The sequence below is a fragment of the Lactuca saligna genome, chromosome 8 (assembly GCF_052625555.1).
Source record: "Lactuca saligna cultivar CGN05327 chromosome 8, ASM5262555v1, whole genome shotgun sequence".
NCBI lineage: Eukaryota > Viridiplantae > Streptophyta > Magnoliopsida > Asterales > Asteraceae > Lactuca > Lactuca saligna.
Window position 1 is genome coordinate 6,385,244 of NC_136424.1, and position 15,597 is coordinate 6,400,840.

A 15,597-nucleotide genomic window follows, 5' to 3' on the forward strand; every position below is an offset into this window, starting at 1 on the left:
CAACTATTCTATCCCACATTGTCAAACACATGTAAACTTAGTTATTTTCATCTATTATATAAGTTTGGTATCATCATGCTTTATTTAATATCTACTTTAAGTCCACATCAATTGAAGTATCAAAAGATACTTCAACTTCATGTTTATATAACAATACTTGAAGTTAGCTAACAATTTGATTAAGGTTTGAGTTTAAAACCAAAACCAAACCAGGAAACCCAAGTACAAATTGAAAACCGAAAAACCAAACCAATGGTATTGGTTCGGTTTGGTTTAAAATTTTCAAAACTGAGGCTGTCGGTTTTAGGAAAAACTAACCCGAACCGCCCATGCTCAGCCGTTGCGGTGATACCCAGGAAAAAATAATTAGGATCTTCTTTTGCTTTGAGCCTGGCTCTGCCACTGCATATGGTTATGCTTATTCTGGAAGAATATACCTTTGGTTATGTTTATTCTAACAACCGTGTTATCACATCTGAGGTTCTTCAAGAATGAATGTACAAAATTCAAATTATTATGCTTCAAGAATGAATTTGAAGTCATACCAATTTCACATTTTCATTTTCAGAAATATTGCATAAAGGTTATCAACATCATTCTATTAGTTTCAAAAACCAAATACGTTAAATAAAACAAAAACAAACAAAATTACTGTTTTTCAAAATGCAAGTTCTATTCCCCTTGGATTTTTATTTGTTGTTCTTCTTGTTTAAACACTTCTTCCAATGGTAATTGTTGTAGAGGTTCTGCTTGTAAATATATTGATGCTTGTTGTGGTGCTTCTTGTATTACATCTGCAACTACAAAAGTAAAACAAAGTAGTTTAGAATCCATTTTTATATATCTTATTATATAATCAATTTCATAAATCTGTATTCTATAATTGATATTAAACATAAATAAGCATGGAACCAATTTTCATAAACCACTGTTATATTATACAAAAGTAAGCATGCTTTAAGCATGTATTTTTTTATTATATGAGTATCGATTATTACATATCCATGATAGTATATATATACCATTCTTTAAGAATGGAACTTTATAATAAACCAATTTGGTTCAATCTTAAATAATATGACAGTTAATTAATTCAAAACCAAATATATAATCAACTACAAAAGTATATAACAGATTAAAAAAACGGTACTTAATCCTCAGTCAACCATTTCTCTGTTAAATACCAATAAACCAAATACCTAGGAATAACCCTTTTATCTCACACCCCATCATATTAACAAGGAAATCCAAGATTCTTGAAATTGAAACAGTTAAAACAAACACCTTTAATCAAGCTCCAAGCTTTTTTTTTATTGAAATAATAAAAAAAAAAAATTAAAATTTTAAAAGTGAAGTAGGAGATGGTAGAAAAAACCATGAAATTTTTTTACACATGAAATGCCCCGTAAGGATTGGAATAAGATAAAGGCCAAATATATTAGATATGAAAATTTCTTATAGAGATTAAACATGAAAAATAAAAGAATTATCATCAACCGGAAATCAAAATTTCTAACAAAATTTTGAGGATTAGATGCTTCAAGTATAAATCCCATGCTTCGCTGTTGGTACTTCTTTCCAGGAGATCTAGAAACATTATGATAATGATAAGTCAATAAGGGTTTTAATCAATAAAAGCTTCGTAACGAATCAAGACATGTCAATATGATAAATTTAAAACGAAAAACGACTCTTGGACAATAAAACACACATACCCAATAAATACTTAAGTACCTATCAAGTTTTACCTGATTTGTACAAGACCCAAAGTTCTTGCTCAAAGTCCATGGAAATAGTCAAACCCACAACAAAATTTCTGATGCAAAATTGCAAGAGCAATTCGTCGAGCAGTTGGCATGCGTTAACCGGACACAAAAAAAATAGAAAATCCTGACTTCCCTCTTTCAAAACTAAGATTCTAATCATCATTATTCCAGTAAAAAGTGGGGTTAATGCATTGCAACCTGCCTTCTGATGTCTTTCAAATATAAGCATATGGTTTTTGGTGGTAAAGAGGGTGGAGTGAAGAAGAAGGTTGTGGTGTTCCTGGTTAAAACAAATGAAATAATGATGATTGGTATGACAGATATACGAAGATGGTGGATGGTTAGGGTAAAGCCGATGATGGGTAACCTTTTGATGATGTTGAACGAAACGAAAACGAAATGGGTGGTGAGTGACGATAAACTTCAATCGTAATTGAGGGTGTCGATTTCGGCGAGATGGCAATGTGTGTAGATGATGATGATGATGATAAGTGTTTGAAGACGAGCTTGATGATTTCAATAAAATTTCCTCAGTAAAGCGATTTTGTATTAACGATAGTTGTTTACTTTTCCTAAATTATTGGTTTTTAAATTGGGTTAGTAATTAACTACTTAATGAATTTTACTATATTACCCCAATGAAATGTTTGGTTAAGAATTAGTCATACATTCGCACACTATATTATGTTTATATATATATATATATATATATATATATATATATATATATATATATATATAATAGCAATGATGTATAGTTTTGAGTATTGGTTTGTAAGGTGAAACTGTACTGCACCGACTTCAGTCGTTTTTTTGTCAAATTAAAAATCGTATAATCGGTTTTTGTATCGCTTTCAATTTGTTGCACTTCTCATTTTATTTGTTTGGATTTGTTCGTCCCTGCTCGATTCCAACATTTTACCATAAAAATATATAAACATAACTCGTATTACATAAGAAATACACGCATATTTGGGGGGGGGGGGGGGGGGGGGGGGGGGATGAAATGCCAATCCCCCATTTGATTTATAAACTCTCTATTCCTTGGTAATCAAAACCCAAAAATCTATGAATTATCCCACGTTTAACTAACCCTCTGGCAAAATAAGAACAACTCCCACATTTAAACCTCATTTTTTACCATTAGCAAGAACTTGTTTTAGAAATAAGATTGACTTTTTGTTAAATACAGAAAAAATGTCATTTTTCCCGACTTTCCTTCCCATTTTCTTTTGAATTAACTATCACTTCTCTCGACTCCTTTCTCTATCTCCTGTCGGTATAACTCATCTCGTTTGTTAGCTAACTCCGGCGCGTGACGAAAAGTAGAAATTGTGTTTATTTGTAAAATTCATCGTATTTGGGTTCTCAATCCCTATAAGTAACGATCGGTTGAAATCTTATTTTATGTTGATGATTTTAGTGTTATCAACATATTTTGGTGTGATTATTATTAATAATGAGATAGACTGAGTTTTATTTACTAACCAAGCTTGGAGGTGCAGGGTACACTCAGTGTGATAATTGTGAAGTCGGGAATACGACAATCCGCCGCCGGCACCCCTAGGTGCGGGGTTCCAAGGGGTTGTAGCCCCTTGGCAGGGTCTAGGGGCAGCACCCCTAACGGGGTCCAATGGCAGAACCCCTGGTGGTAAGGAGCTAAGTAGGTTTACTAGCAATCTTAATACTCATCATTGGCAAGCAGTAAGGAGAGTGCTGAAGTATCTAAAGAAAACCATGGATTTTGGTTTGACTTATGTAGGGTTTCCTTCAGTTATTGATGTATATTCAGATGCTAGTTGGATCACTAATGTTGAGGACCACTATTCTACAAGTGGTTGTGTGTTTCTTCTTGGTAGAGATGTCATTTCATGGGTTCCTAAGAAACAAACATGCATCACAAATTCAACTATGGAATCTGAATTTATAGCCATTGCAGCTACTGGAAAAGAAGCAGAATGATTAAGGATTTGATTTATGAAATTCCTTTGTGGCCAAAGCCTATAACACCTATTTCTATACAATGTGATAGTGTTGCCACCTTGGAAAAAGCATACAGTCAAGTGTATAATGGAAATTCACGACATTTGGGTGTTAGGAACATCATGGCACGTGAAGAAGTTGGTTATAGGGATGAAATTAAGGCCCACTTGATATCTCTATGGGTGAGATACTCAATTCCCTTCTAATACAACGTTAGAAATTGAATTTAATATGGAAAGCTTGCTTATGGAGATTGAAGCACATTTGTTGACTACATCCCAAGGTATGTGTTTATAACGTGAATTGTTAATGTGGGTTGATTAAGTTTTTAATAGTTCTTTTGAAATAGTGCATTAACAGGTGCAAGATATAGAAGGACTACCTATGTGAGTGTGAAGTGGTTCCGCTTCAAAAATTTTGGGCTAGGTTTTTATGCACTCATGAATGGATAGGGCACATGGTTGTAATAGTGTCAGGTATGATACATTAGATATTGTGTTTAACTTATGTGTATAGTATTTTCAATTACTCAAATGAGTTGATGGGTTCAATCTTTAGGACACCTAGATTCTCGTGTATATGACATGTATATTATACTAATGTGAAAATTCAATCTTCAAGATATTTTTATTTACGCATAAATTTGATTTTGTGTTTGCTTTTAGTTAATTAAAGATTACACTAAAATGGGAGAGGAATGTTGGTAATTTTAGTGTTATCAACATATTTTAGTGTAATTATTATTAACAATGAGATAAGCCAAGTTTCATTTACTAACTGATCGAGTTTGGAGGTGTGGGGTGTACACTTGGTGTAAATTTGGAGATTATGAGTATATTCGATAGAGAGTTTTTAAAAGCTTTTAATTTGTAGCTTTTTAGAAAAAAGTCAAAAGTAAAACAATTTGTGAGGTAACATTTTTTTTTTTTTTTTTTTTTTTTTTTTTTTTTTTTTTTTATGGAACATAAACCAATTATGTAATTTTACATATTTGTTTGAAAGTATGAGTTTTTAGCTTTTAGATTTTGGTTTTTACTTAGCTTTACATGATCTTTAAAGCTAACAATTATCTTTATCAATAGATTTTGGTTTTTACTTAGCTTTACATGATCTTTAAAAGCTAACAATTATCTTTGTCAAACAATTTTGCTAAAAACTATCAAGTTTTGTTAAACATACAAGGGAAATTGTTAGAAAAATCTCAATATTTTTGGAAAAGTTTCACTTTAATCCTTCAAAAAAAAATTTGAATATAAAAGTTTGAATTATTTCATTTTGCTTCAAATTAACAATTTTTTTTTCTTTTAATAGGAAATGATATATTATGGTGCAAAATGAAATAATTTGGAATTTTCTGTTAAAAAAATTGAGACTATAAAGTAAAACTTTTCCAAAAAATATTTTTCCCAAGGTACCATTGAGGTTTGATTTTGAGATCTTATAAATAAACATCGTATAAAGTAGAAACCACGTCCAATTTTTTTGTTCGTAAGTCCTTTTCCGAACATATCTCAAACTTAACATTCGTTTCTGCCATATGATTCCATATTCTTTGAAAGATTTGAGTTAAAAATAATGCCACAAGAGAGGCAAGCATTCAACATTCCTTTTGCCACAAAGATTCCACATTCCATGTAAAAGAAGGGATTACAAAAAATTAGAGTCCATTATCGTTAACATCATTTTCACCCTCACACTATTGAGTATTGACTATACTATCACTATAAGTTCAGTGAATTCAAGAGGAAAATGTATCAAGGACAGTCATCTGAGATGGGTGGTGGTAGGTGGGCCATAGTGGACTTATTGCTCCTAGTGCTGCCGGCGAGAGGGCTCCGGTGGGTGGGTCGAGGGTGCATGTGTTCTCCTGAGTATGAAACTATAAAAACGGTGGGGTCCACGTGGCTCTGTTCCACTTGCTTCCTTGCTCCGCAAGCTTTCGTTGTGCTACACTTGTAATAATTTCTGACCACATAAACATATATAAACCATTTACCAACATTAATTCTCATGTAAATATATATTTAATGACTTGAAATTAATTATCTAAACAAGCATTATATTACTTTGTACCAAAAACATCTTCGTAACATATTTCACAAGCGACACTTCGTTTCAATCCAATCCAACCCATAAGTACCAAATACGTATTGGGGTTTTTCATACCTAGAAATCCAAACATCAACATATATATACATTTGTATTTTCATTTATGTGTGTAGTTATTTATATATGCGTGTATATTTGAATTTCATGGTATGTATATGAGGATATTGGGTTTTTTTTTTCCAATTCTACATGAATATTTATTTATGTACATAAAAAAGAAGATATATATGAAAACCTTGGAAAGGGGGAGCCTTTGATGGGTTTTTGACCATATTTCCTCCATGCCCATGTGTCACTACATAACTCCTCTTGTGTCAGTTCAACCACCACCTTCTTCTGCTGGTTTTTCCTTCAAATTCAATCGTTTTTTTTTTTCATAAATCAAATTCTATTTTTCATGGAATATAAGCCCCAAATTACAGAAACATTAATTACCTTTTTCTACTTGGAGTCTCATTGGAAAATGAGTCGCATGAACCATCAAACACCGGCAGTTGTTCATCATCACCAGAAACAACGGCGGCGGCGATGGTGCTCAGCCGCTGAGAACACCCTTCTTTGTATACTTCCTCTAACCCCTCCGATGGGTTCTCGCCGGTATTTGAGTATGAAAACTGGTATATTTCATTTCCAGATGCTACAGTTTCCATCATATCAAAACCATCATCGCTGGTGGTTGTGTTTGTTCCGGAGGCGGCAGTGGTGGCATCGGTGGAGATGGTGGTGTAGCTCCTAACCACCGCATGCAAATCCCATTCATCATCCATTTTGTGAAGGAAAGTGTGGTCTTTCTCCTCCTGTCAACGGATACGTGTGTGCCAGTAGGAGGAGCCACCGGAAAAGCGTTGACTTTTGAGAGATTGTGTGGATGAACGCCGGGGAGTTTGACTTTATTATTTTAGAAGGGATGTACTCAAAGTAAAAGGTGAATAGGTGGTTATATAAGAAACACAAGTTGTGTGCTCTCCCTCTGACTTTTGTTCAAAATGTCAAAAGGAAGGACCATTTCTTGATTTGCTTTGACCAAGGGGAATGGACACATAATTCATGAAATGTGTGGACCCAATCCAACACTTGTAGCAAAAGAATGAAGATTTTATTTAAGGTGTCAAACTTTGAAGATTTTATTTAAGGTGTCAAACTTCCAATTTATATTGTGAATGGCCCAAAAAGATCCTTTGTCTGATTAATAGCCTCACATAATGAGGCTGCCCTAAGTTTAAGAGACCTAGAAAATACATACTAATATATGCACATTTTGAAAAGGATTAATTAATGGTATATATTGCTAACAAATTATCTAAAATTTATTTATTAGACACCAAAGTTTTAATTATGAAACATAGACTATTAATATGGAATAAATGAAATATTAAACATGAGGCTATGAATATGAGTAATTTTGTCTACCTTTTGTAACCATGCAATCACTTGGTTGCAAATTTTATAATAACCATGTTGATTAAAATGGATATGTAAATGGTTGTCACCGACATACGAAGATGAAATATATGATATCCTGATTTGCTAAGAGAAATTAGGTGTCACATGTCATGTCATTTCAATACAATATTTTATAAAGTCCTTTTAATATAACCTTTTCATAAGTTATTTTCTAATATACTTTTTCCTTCAAATAGTGTCTTCCACTTCCCTCACCATATCTCTGTTGACAAAAGGAAGACAACCCCATATCCCCACACCCAACCCAACCCACTTCAACAACACTTACTATGGACCAAATCTTTCCCCACTCTAAATGGAATTGAATAGTGATGGCTACTCAAATCGACCACCATTACATTACAACCAAATTCCATTGGAGCACCTTGTAATCCGTGCATGTATAATTGTACTTTTGGTGATGATTATACTTGGAATAAAAAGGGATTGGATGTGCTCATTTTAAATGGTCCCAAAAGGAATATTGAAAATGTGTTTGACAATAGTTTGGTGAACTAAGTCGCTAAGGAGACAATGGGAGTCACACGGTTTATAATAATTTAGAGGTTTAAGTTCAGATATTATATGGTTTATGTAGATGTATATACATGGTGATGTATAACGGAAACAAACTAGATTAGTTTCAATATATGATAACAAAACATATTTTATAAGGAAATAATATATTTTTGTATATTCTTTTAATAGTACAATTATTATACTATAGAATAAAAAAGCAACCATCCTAACAATAAGAATAAATTACTGAAATAATCCTAGTAGTTTACAAAAATTATGTGTTTGGTCCCTATCTTCTATTTTGCATGATGAATGTCTCTGTTTATAGACCCTCACGTGGCACGTACACGCTAGGGGTAATTTTGTGTTTTTAATCATGACGCCTAATATCAGCTCTTCACATTCCAATCATTTTCTTCTTCACGTCAAAAAACTCATTCCAACAACGACCACCCTTTTTGGAAAACCCTAAACTCTCGGTATCTCAACTCCAATCAACTCTTTAAGAAGCCGACAATGGTTGGATGGAAGATTAGAGCCCATATTGATGAAATCGACGTTGATGAAGCACACGGTAAGCTATTTCTCTTGTTTATTATATTCAATATATGATACTAAAACATATTTTTATAAAAGAAATAATATATTTTTGTAGTCTTTTAACAATACAATCATTATACTATAGAATAAAAAACAACTCTCATAAAAATAAGAACAAATTACTGAAATGATCCACGTGGTTTGCAAAATTTCACATTTGGTCCATATATTTTATTTTGCACGATGAACATCTTCGTTAATAGAGCTCACATGTCTAGCACGCCAGGGGTAATTTTTCCATATAATCATGGCACCTAATATCAGTTCTTCCCATTCTAATCATTTTCTTCTTCACGTCAAAAAACTCACTCCTACAACAACCACCTTCTTTTGGAAGACCCTAAACTCTCAGCATCCTTTTGTAACATCCCAAAAATACATATATAATTTTTGTTTTTAAAATCATTAACAACATACGATACTCATATCAAATGAAACATCCCAAAATACAAGCCAAAAATTTCGTTTTAATTTAATAATAAAAACCATAATCATCATACGTCATAGAAAAATCATAAACGATGTATCTCAGAATACTATAACAACTGTCATATATATCAGAGTATAAACATCACGGGCTGAACAAATAGTGTGTGCACTGCAACCTTCCCGAGCTCATCTTTTGAAACCTGAAGTACCTGAAACCAAAACTGAAACTGTAAGCACGAAGTTTAGTGAGCTCCCCCAAACTACTACATACCATACAAAGCACATATAACAAATAACGTAACTTTGGGACTCTTCCCAACTGCATCGGGGCTTACCCAACATCAGACTCATGTCTGGCATCGGGCTTACCCCGGCATCCGACCGCATCAGGCTCACCCCGACATCGAGCTTACCCCGACACATACATAGTATAACATATATCACAAACACATAACATAATCATGTAAACTGCATCGAGCTTGCCCCGACATCGGACCGAAGTCCGGAACAATTAACATAATCATATAATCAGCATCGGGATTACCCCGACATCGGACTGAAGTTCGGAACATATAACACATAAACTAACATACATTGAGCTTGCCTCGAATACATAATACATGGCATAATGACTAACATACATCGGGCTTACCCTAGAACACATAACATATAACGTATTCACAAATACTGCATCGGGCTTGCCTGACATCGGACCGGAGTCCGGAACACATAACAAATAACACTTAAACATGCATGAATCACAAAGACATCAAGCGTACATAACTACTTCTCGGGACCGCCCCGACATCGGACCGAAGTCCGAAAACATATAAACTGCATCGGGCTTACCCCGGCATACTCTACTACTAAAACGGGTCAGTATTGGTGCCTTAGACCCGTTCCTACTGGAGGAATACTCACCTCACACTGCTGAAGTTCTGCTAACAAAACCATAGCTGCTGGGTGATAAATTCCCGATCTGTCAATATAAAAAATAACACCCAATTAATAGTTAGGTTCCAACTCATAACCATAAGTCCATACTTGGGGTAAAAGACTACTTTACCCCTGGCTTAGCTTGACTTAAGCCCAAGGCCCAATCCAAAGGCCCAAAAGTCTAATAATGGAGCAAGGCCCAACTATGGCCTATCTATGGCCCAATTTTCCAAATTAGGCCCAGACTCCTTATGTGGGACTTACCTTAAGTCCATTAGATTATTATAGTCCATTTTCTTGCTCTTGGATGGTCCATTACTATCCCAATCACCAAGGCCCAATAGGAAGGCCCAACTCAAAGTCCAAGTGAAATTAGGGTTTCACATAAAATAATAATTAAATGTAAGTGTTTCTCACTTAACCCATTAAGGACTTAATCCATTAAGTCATTTACTCTACTAGATAAGTGATGTGGAATAATTGGGCTTAATACACAATCCAATCCCAATAGCTCAAAAGTGGGTCCAAATAAGTCCAATGCCCAAATACTCACAATTAGGGTTTTTCACCCAAACATGGCCCAATAGGCCCAAAATTAAACTTTAATCCTATTAGGGATTTGCTAGGTCCATTAGGGTTTTAGTCCCTTTTTCCAAACATCCCAACGTGTCATTATACAAACTAGGCACATCGCCACCCAACATGGTGGCTAGTGGCGGCAGCCACCACCCTAAGGTGGTGGTTTTCAATTTCTGTCCATTATTCCTTTTTTTTTTTACAATTTACAATGAAAAAACCAAAATGACACACACACATACTACACTAGAATACAAACACACACACACCCACACCGTGGTGGCCGGTGGTGGCGCTTGGCGGCAGCCACCACCTCATGGTGGTGGCGGTGGCTCTTCCATGAACTCCAGCTAACCAAAACACCCAAACACACATAACTAATAGAAATAAAACCATACAAACCTAAAAAACATAGTAATACATGCACATAACCACCTTCCATGGTGGCTGTGGTGGCGGAGGATGGCAGCAGACGGCAAGTGGCGGATTGGCGAGATAAAACGGCGGTGATGACTCAGTATAATCAAAAGGAACGAAATTCTGGAGAAAATAGCTCACGGTTAGCCTCACCGGGGATCTTCCATTCGTTCACGGCTCCTCCTGTCAGTCTCGGTGACCAACCAGCCGGTCTCAACGTCAATATCGATAGCGGGGATGTAACAGTGGCATAAGTCGACACAGTAGTAAGCGGGAATGGCGGCTATCGGACTCAGAGTGGCACTAGGGGTGCAAACGAGCCAAGCTACTCGCGAGCTACTCGAGATCGGCTCGTTAAAATCTCGACTCGAAACCGGTTTTAAACGAGCCCGAGCCGAGCTCGAGCTTAATATTAAGCTCGTTTATTAAACGAGCTCGGGCTCGAGCCTATGTAACTAAGCTCGATTAGGCTCTCGAGCTTAAACGAGCCTTTATATAATGTAATTTATTATTAGTTTCATATATTAAAATAAAAACATATTTGGGAAATTATTGATTTCGGGTATTAGTAAACGAGCTTCTTAACGAGCTTGAGTCGAGCTTAAGCTTATGTAGGCACATTAAACGAAAAATAAGCCGAGCCCAAGCCCGAGCCAAGCTTGTATAATTCTTTACGAGCTAGAGTCAAGCTCAGTAAAAGAAAGCTCGAATCGATCTGAGCTCAAGCTCGAGCCTCGTATAACTTAAACAAGCCCGAGCCGAGCCTGGCCAGGCTTGGGCTCGGCTTGGCTCGTTTGCACCTCTAAGTGGCACGAATGCCTTAACAGATGACGAAGGGCGGTGGCTTCGTTCTTCAACGGACGGGGCTCCTCCCCAGCTCATTTCTCTGGTGATATTTCGTTCATTCGCAACCTACACTTCGCCATGTACGGCTCGAAGTCCAATCTCGCTTGGTCCTTGTCGCTCACGGTGTCGCTGACAGTGGATAGCGACCTGGTCGGATCGAAAAAGAACGAAGAGAAGGAGATGGCGGCTAGGGAGTCACATGGTGGTGGAGGCTATTTCACTCATGGCGGATGGAACCTTTAGGTTTAGGGTTTGACATCGTGAGGGTGACGGGTTATATCCCGACTACTTTACACCTTTCGCATAATTACAACTCTGGTCCCTCCAGCTCCGGTTTAATTCAAATTAGATCAATATTTTACCTTTTTAACCCATTCCATCTAAAATCTTTACAATTCAACCTCATATGTTACAATTTAGTCCCTAAGCCTCATAATTATTTACACAACCGATCCAAAACTTACACGTTTAGCCCCCGACTTCTAATATTATAACAATTAACTCCTCAAGAGCACTCTTATTATAAAATTATTGATTTTAGGGTTACTATCCATTCATCAATTTCATATATTTATTTATTTATTTAATAAACGGGGTGTTACATCAAATCAGTCAAAAGTGTATCATAGGAACATATTATCAGAGTACAAATTCCCAAAATCTCAAAATGCGGAAATCATAGGGTGATACGATGCGATCAGCCCAGATCATTCCCCTTCAAACTGGAAGTACCTAAAACATAAATTAAAAACCGTAAGCACAAAACTATGCTACAGTTACTGCATCCTCCGAAACTTCTCCATATGAGCACATCCCCTAACTACCAACCAATTATCCGAGGTATGCAAATGGCATATGACATAATCACAAGCAAGCCACTCCATAACACAACACTTATACCACAATTGATGCAGAAACCATAACAATATAATCATAACATAAGCTGACAAAAACAAAGTTACATACCTCCATTACTCAGTGCTGCTCGAATCCCTGCTGAAATCTACCGGAGAAACTCGGCTCCGAGCCGTAGGCACCCTTGCCCGGCCTTGACAACCACTGACGGTACTTGAAGTTCCAAGGGCAGGAGCTGGCACCTGCCCTGCTGAATACAAACTCGGACAGTGGGCCTTCTTGTGGCCCCTATGACTGCAATGGAAACACAATGGATCAAGTCCCTGGGCGATGGTAACAACACAGTCTCTGCTAAAATGACCAATCTGGCCGCACTTGAAACACCCAACATCGCCACCACTTCTACGCCTACACACACCCATGTGCGTCCTTCCGCACTTCCCGCATCGACTGCGGCTCAGATAGTTCCTCGTCCTCAAATCTGAACTCTTGGGCCTCTTACTCGAACCTGTGGCAACCTGAGTCTCATCCATTTTCCTCTTCCCTTCCGACTCCCTGCCCGACTCTCGCTCCTGCGTTACCCCAACGGCAACGTCTGCTGACTGAACAACAGATGTCTGATCCTGAAGCCTCGCTATCAATCTATCAGTGATCCTCACGACCATGTCTGGCAGACCCTCGCGAATGGCTCGCGAAACTTCCTCAACTATCCAATCATGCAATGGTTTCTCTTGGAGACAGAATACCCCACACACCCCTGCCCCCTGATAGCAGAAACTAGAAATGGGATCTCCCTCCCTGATGGATCCCTGAACTCCATAAGATTCGGGACCTAGACGAGCCCCAATCTGTCCTAAAACTAACCCGGCCCTAAAGGCCTCAAGATGACTGTCCATGAGCTCCACAATAGCCTCTCTAACTGAACCGAAAATCACTGGAGTCTGATCGATGATGTTGCGCATAATCTCTGCGGAAATGAAATCCCTCATCTGATCATCAAGCTGTCCGGCTCTAAAGCCCGAGCCAGACCCCTCCCCTGCACCTGAACTGCCAACTGATATCTCGCACAACGTCACCATGCTGAAAATATAAAAATCCCTGACCAATTACATACTACTGCTGAGGGATCTCTCACATACTCTACTAGTTCCTTGGTTTCGCCTCGGCCCCTCTTGAATCAAGTACGGATCCTCTGCTTTCAGTAGTATGGGCCCGTACTACCTTACAAATCTATCCGTACTTTCCTCAAGAGTTACCTCAACTCCACCAAGTCCCCTTTACTCTTCTACTGATCTCTGCTACTCTCATCCTAGGCTTGCCCTAGGGAACCTCTGACTCTACCCAAACAGTCCTCAGCTGCTGAAGGCCTCCTTGTAATGCCAATTAGCCACCACCTGAATACCATCACATGTGATGAGGCTCGGATAATCCTTCGAGTAAAAGTCTCGTCCCTACAACGGTTGGACTCAGACAAGAGCTGCGCAGTAGGGCCAAATCTAGCACTCTTAGATTATCCAACCCTAATCACATGTGATGTGACGTATTCACCTAATGGCTAACTGCCATCACTCAGAGTCCCACAAAGCACAAAGCAAGCAGCATTCGGATAAAGGAAACATACTTAGGCAAAACAATTCTCATAACAAGAAACTGCACTAGCATACAATGCTAAGCTCATGCTATCAGGCATAACCTACACAAGCTATCCTACTTCTGTCTACTCAATACTAGCATGCAATTCTTATCAGCTGAAACACATAAAACAGGCACATAAGGCATCATCCTAGATCCTTAGTCTTATTCTGGCATGCTGTTCTACTGAAGCTGAAACTGAAACTGAAACTGATAATGATGATCATAACATAACTTGTATGGGTAAATTGGGAGTACTTACTTGAGCTCGGCTGATTGCATGCACCACACCCTTTTCTCGTTTTCAAAACTCTTTTCTTTCTAAGTTCTTTTTCCAAAACCCTTTTTCAAAAATGTTTTTCTTTTGAAAATCCTTTATCGTGTCCTTAGTTTGAGTTCAAATACACTCGAATGCATATCTGAATCCCTCAAACCAAGGCTCTGATACCAACTTGAAATGACCCAAAAATCACGACCAAAAAAAATTCTTTAAAAGCATTACTAGAATCATATTTATAAAAACTGTATCATAAGTCATAACATAAATTCTCGAGTATTAATTCAAAACATAATATCATTATCAGAGTCAAACATTCCCAGGCTAACTGACTATGGTGTGTCCACTGCAATCTCCCCGAGCTCCTCTTTTGAAAACTGAGTACCTGAAACCAAAACTGAAAACCGTAAGCACGAAGCTTAGTGAGCTCCCCCAATCTAACACATACCATACAACAACATATAAAGCACATACTGGGCCTTGCCCACTGCATCAGACCAATGTCCGGACTAACTAGGGCCTTGCCCCCTACATCGGACCGAAGTACGGAAACTAACCGGGACCTTGTCCCCTGCATCAGACCGAAGTCCGGACTAACTAGGGCCTTGCCCCCTGCATCGGACCGAAGTCCGGAACTGACTGGGACCTTGTCCCCTGCATCGGACCGAAGTCCGGGCTAACTAGGGCCTTGCCCCCTGCATCGGACCGAAGTCCAGAAACTGACTGGGACCTTGTCCCCTGCATCGGATCAAAGTCCGGACTAACTAGGGACTTGCCCCCTGCATCAGACCGAAGTCCGAAATTGACTGAATCATAGCATAGCATAACATATCAACTAGCATGAACACATATACTGCATACTACATCGGGCTGTAGTCCGGAACACATAACACATAACACATAACACATAGCACATAAATCCTGTCTAAGCCACGAAGGCATCAAACACACTAACTACTGCATCGGACCGAAGTCCGGAAACTACTGCTAATGAACGGGCCGGCATTGTGGCCTTAGACCCGTCCCTACTAGAAGGAAACTCACCTGATGCTGCTGAACTGCTGCTGCTAATCCTTTTGACTGCTACCTGACCTCTGACTTCGACTGCTGCTCCACTAGCTCCTCAAGCTACCAATATCAATATAACACTTAGTCCAACTGACCTCCAAAGGTCACTAGGTCAATTCTGGTCAAGTTCAAAATCCTGGT

The 15,597-nt window shown here is 37.9% G+C and overlaps 1 protein-coding gene and 1 long non-coding RNA gene across 4 annotated transcripts; both read right to left on the reverse strand.

Annotated features, from left to right (window-relative positions):
* Positions 1 to 559: 559 nt before the first annotated feature.
* On the reverse strand, positions 560 to 2,328 carry LOC145012172 (uncharacterized). Its single transcript, XR_013664403.1, has 3 exons — positions 1,749 to 2,328; positions 1,498 to 1,587; positions 560 to 800 (listed from the first exon to the last, which is right to left on the reverse strand). It is a non-coding gene; the product is annotated as an uncharacterized LOC145012172 (long non-coding RNA).
* Positions 2,329 to 5,315: 2,987 nt separating this feature from the next.
* Positions 5,316 to 6,784, reverse strand: LOC145008551 (WRKY transcription factor 22-like). Of its 3 annotated transcripts, none has more exons than XM_078967144.1 (4): positions 6,294 to 6,784; positions 6,094 to 6,207; positions 5,823 to 5,915; positions 5,582 to 5,714 (listed from the first exon to the last, which is right to left on the reverse strand). In XM_078967144.1, the coding sequence occupies exons 1-3, from the start codon at positions 6,623 to 6,625 to the stop codon at positions 5,846 to 5,848; spliced, it is 516 nt and encodes a 171-aa protein (XP_078823270.1). In that variant the 5' UTR covers positions 6,626 to 6,784; the 3' UTR covers positions 5,582 to 5,714; positions 5,823 to 5,845. The 3 variants fall into 3 exon arrangements, with proteins under 3 accessions (XP_078823269.1, XP_078823270.1, XP_078823271.1); XM_078967145.1 differs by having other exon boundaries at positions 5,592 to 5,714; positions 5,816 to 5,915; XM_078967143.1 differs by lacking the exon at positions 5,823 to 5,915 and having other exon boundaries at positions 5,316 to 5,714; positions 6,294 to 6,783.
* Between the last annotated feature and the right edge of the window lie 8,813 nt (positions 6,785 to 15,597).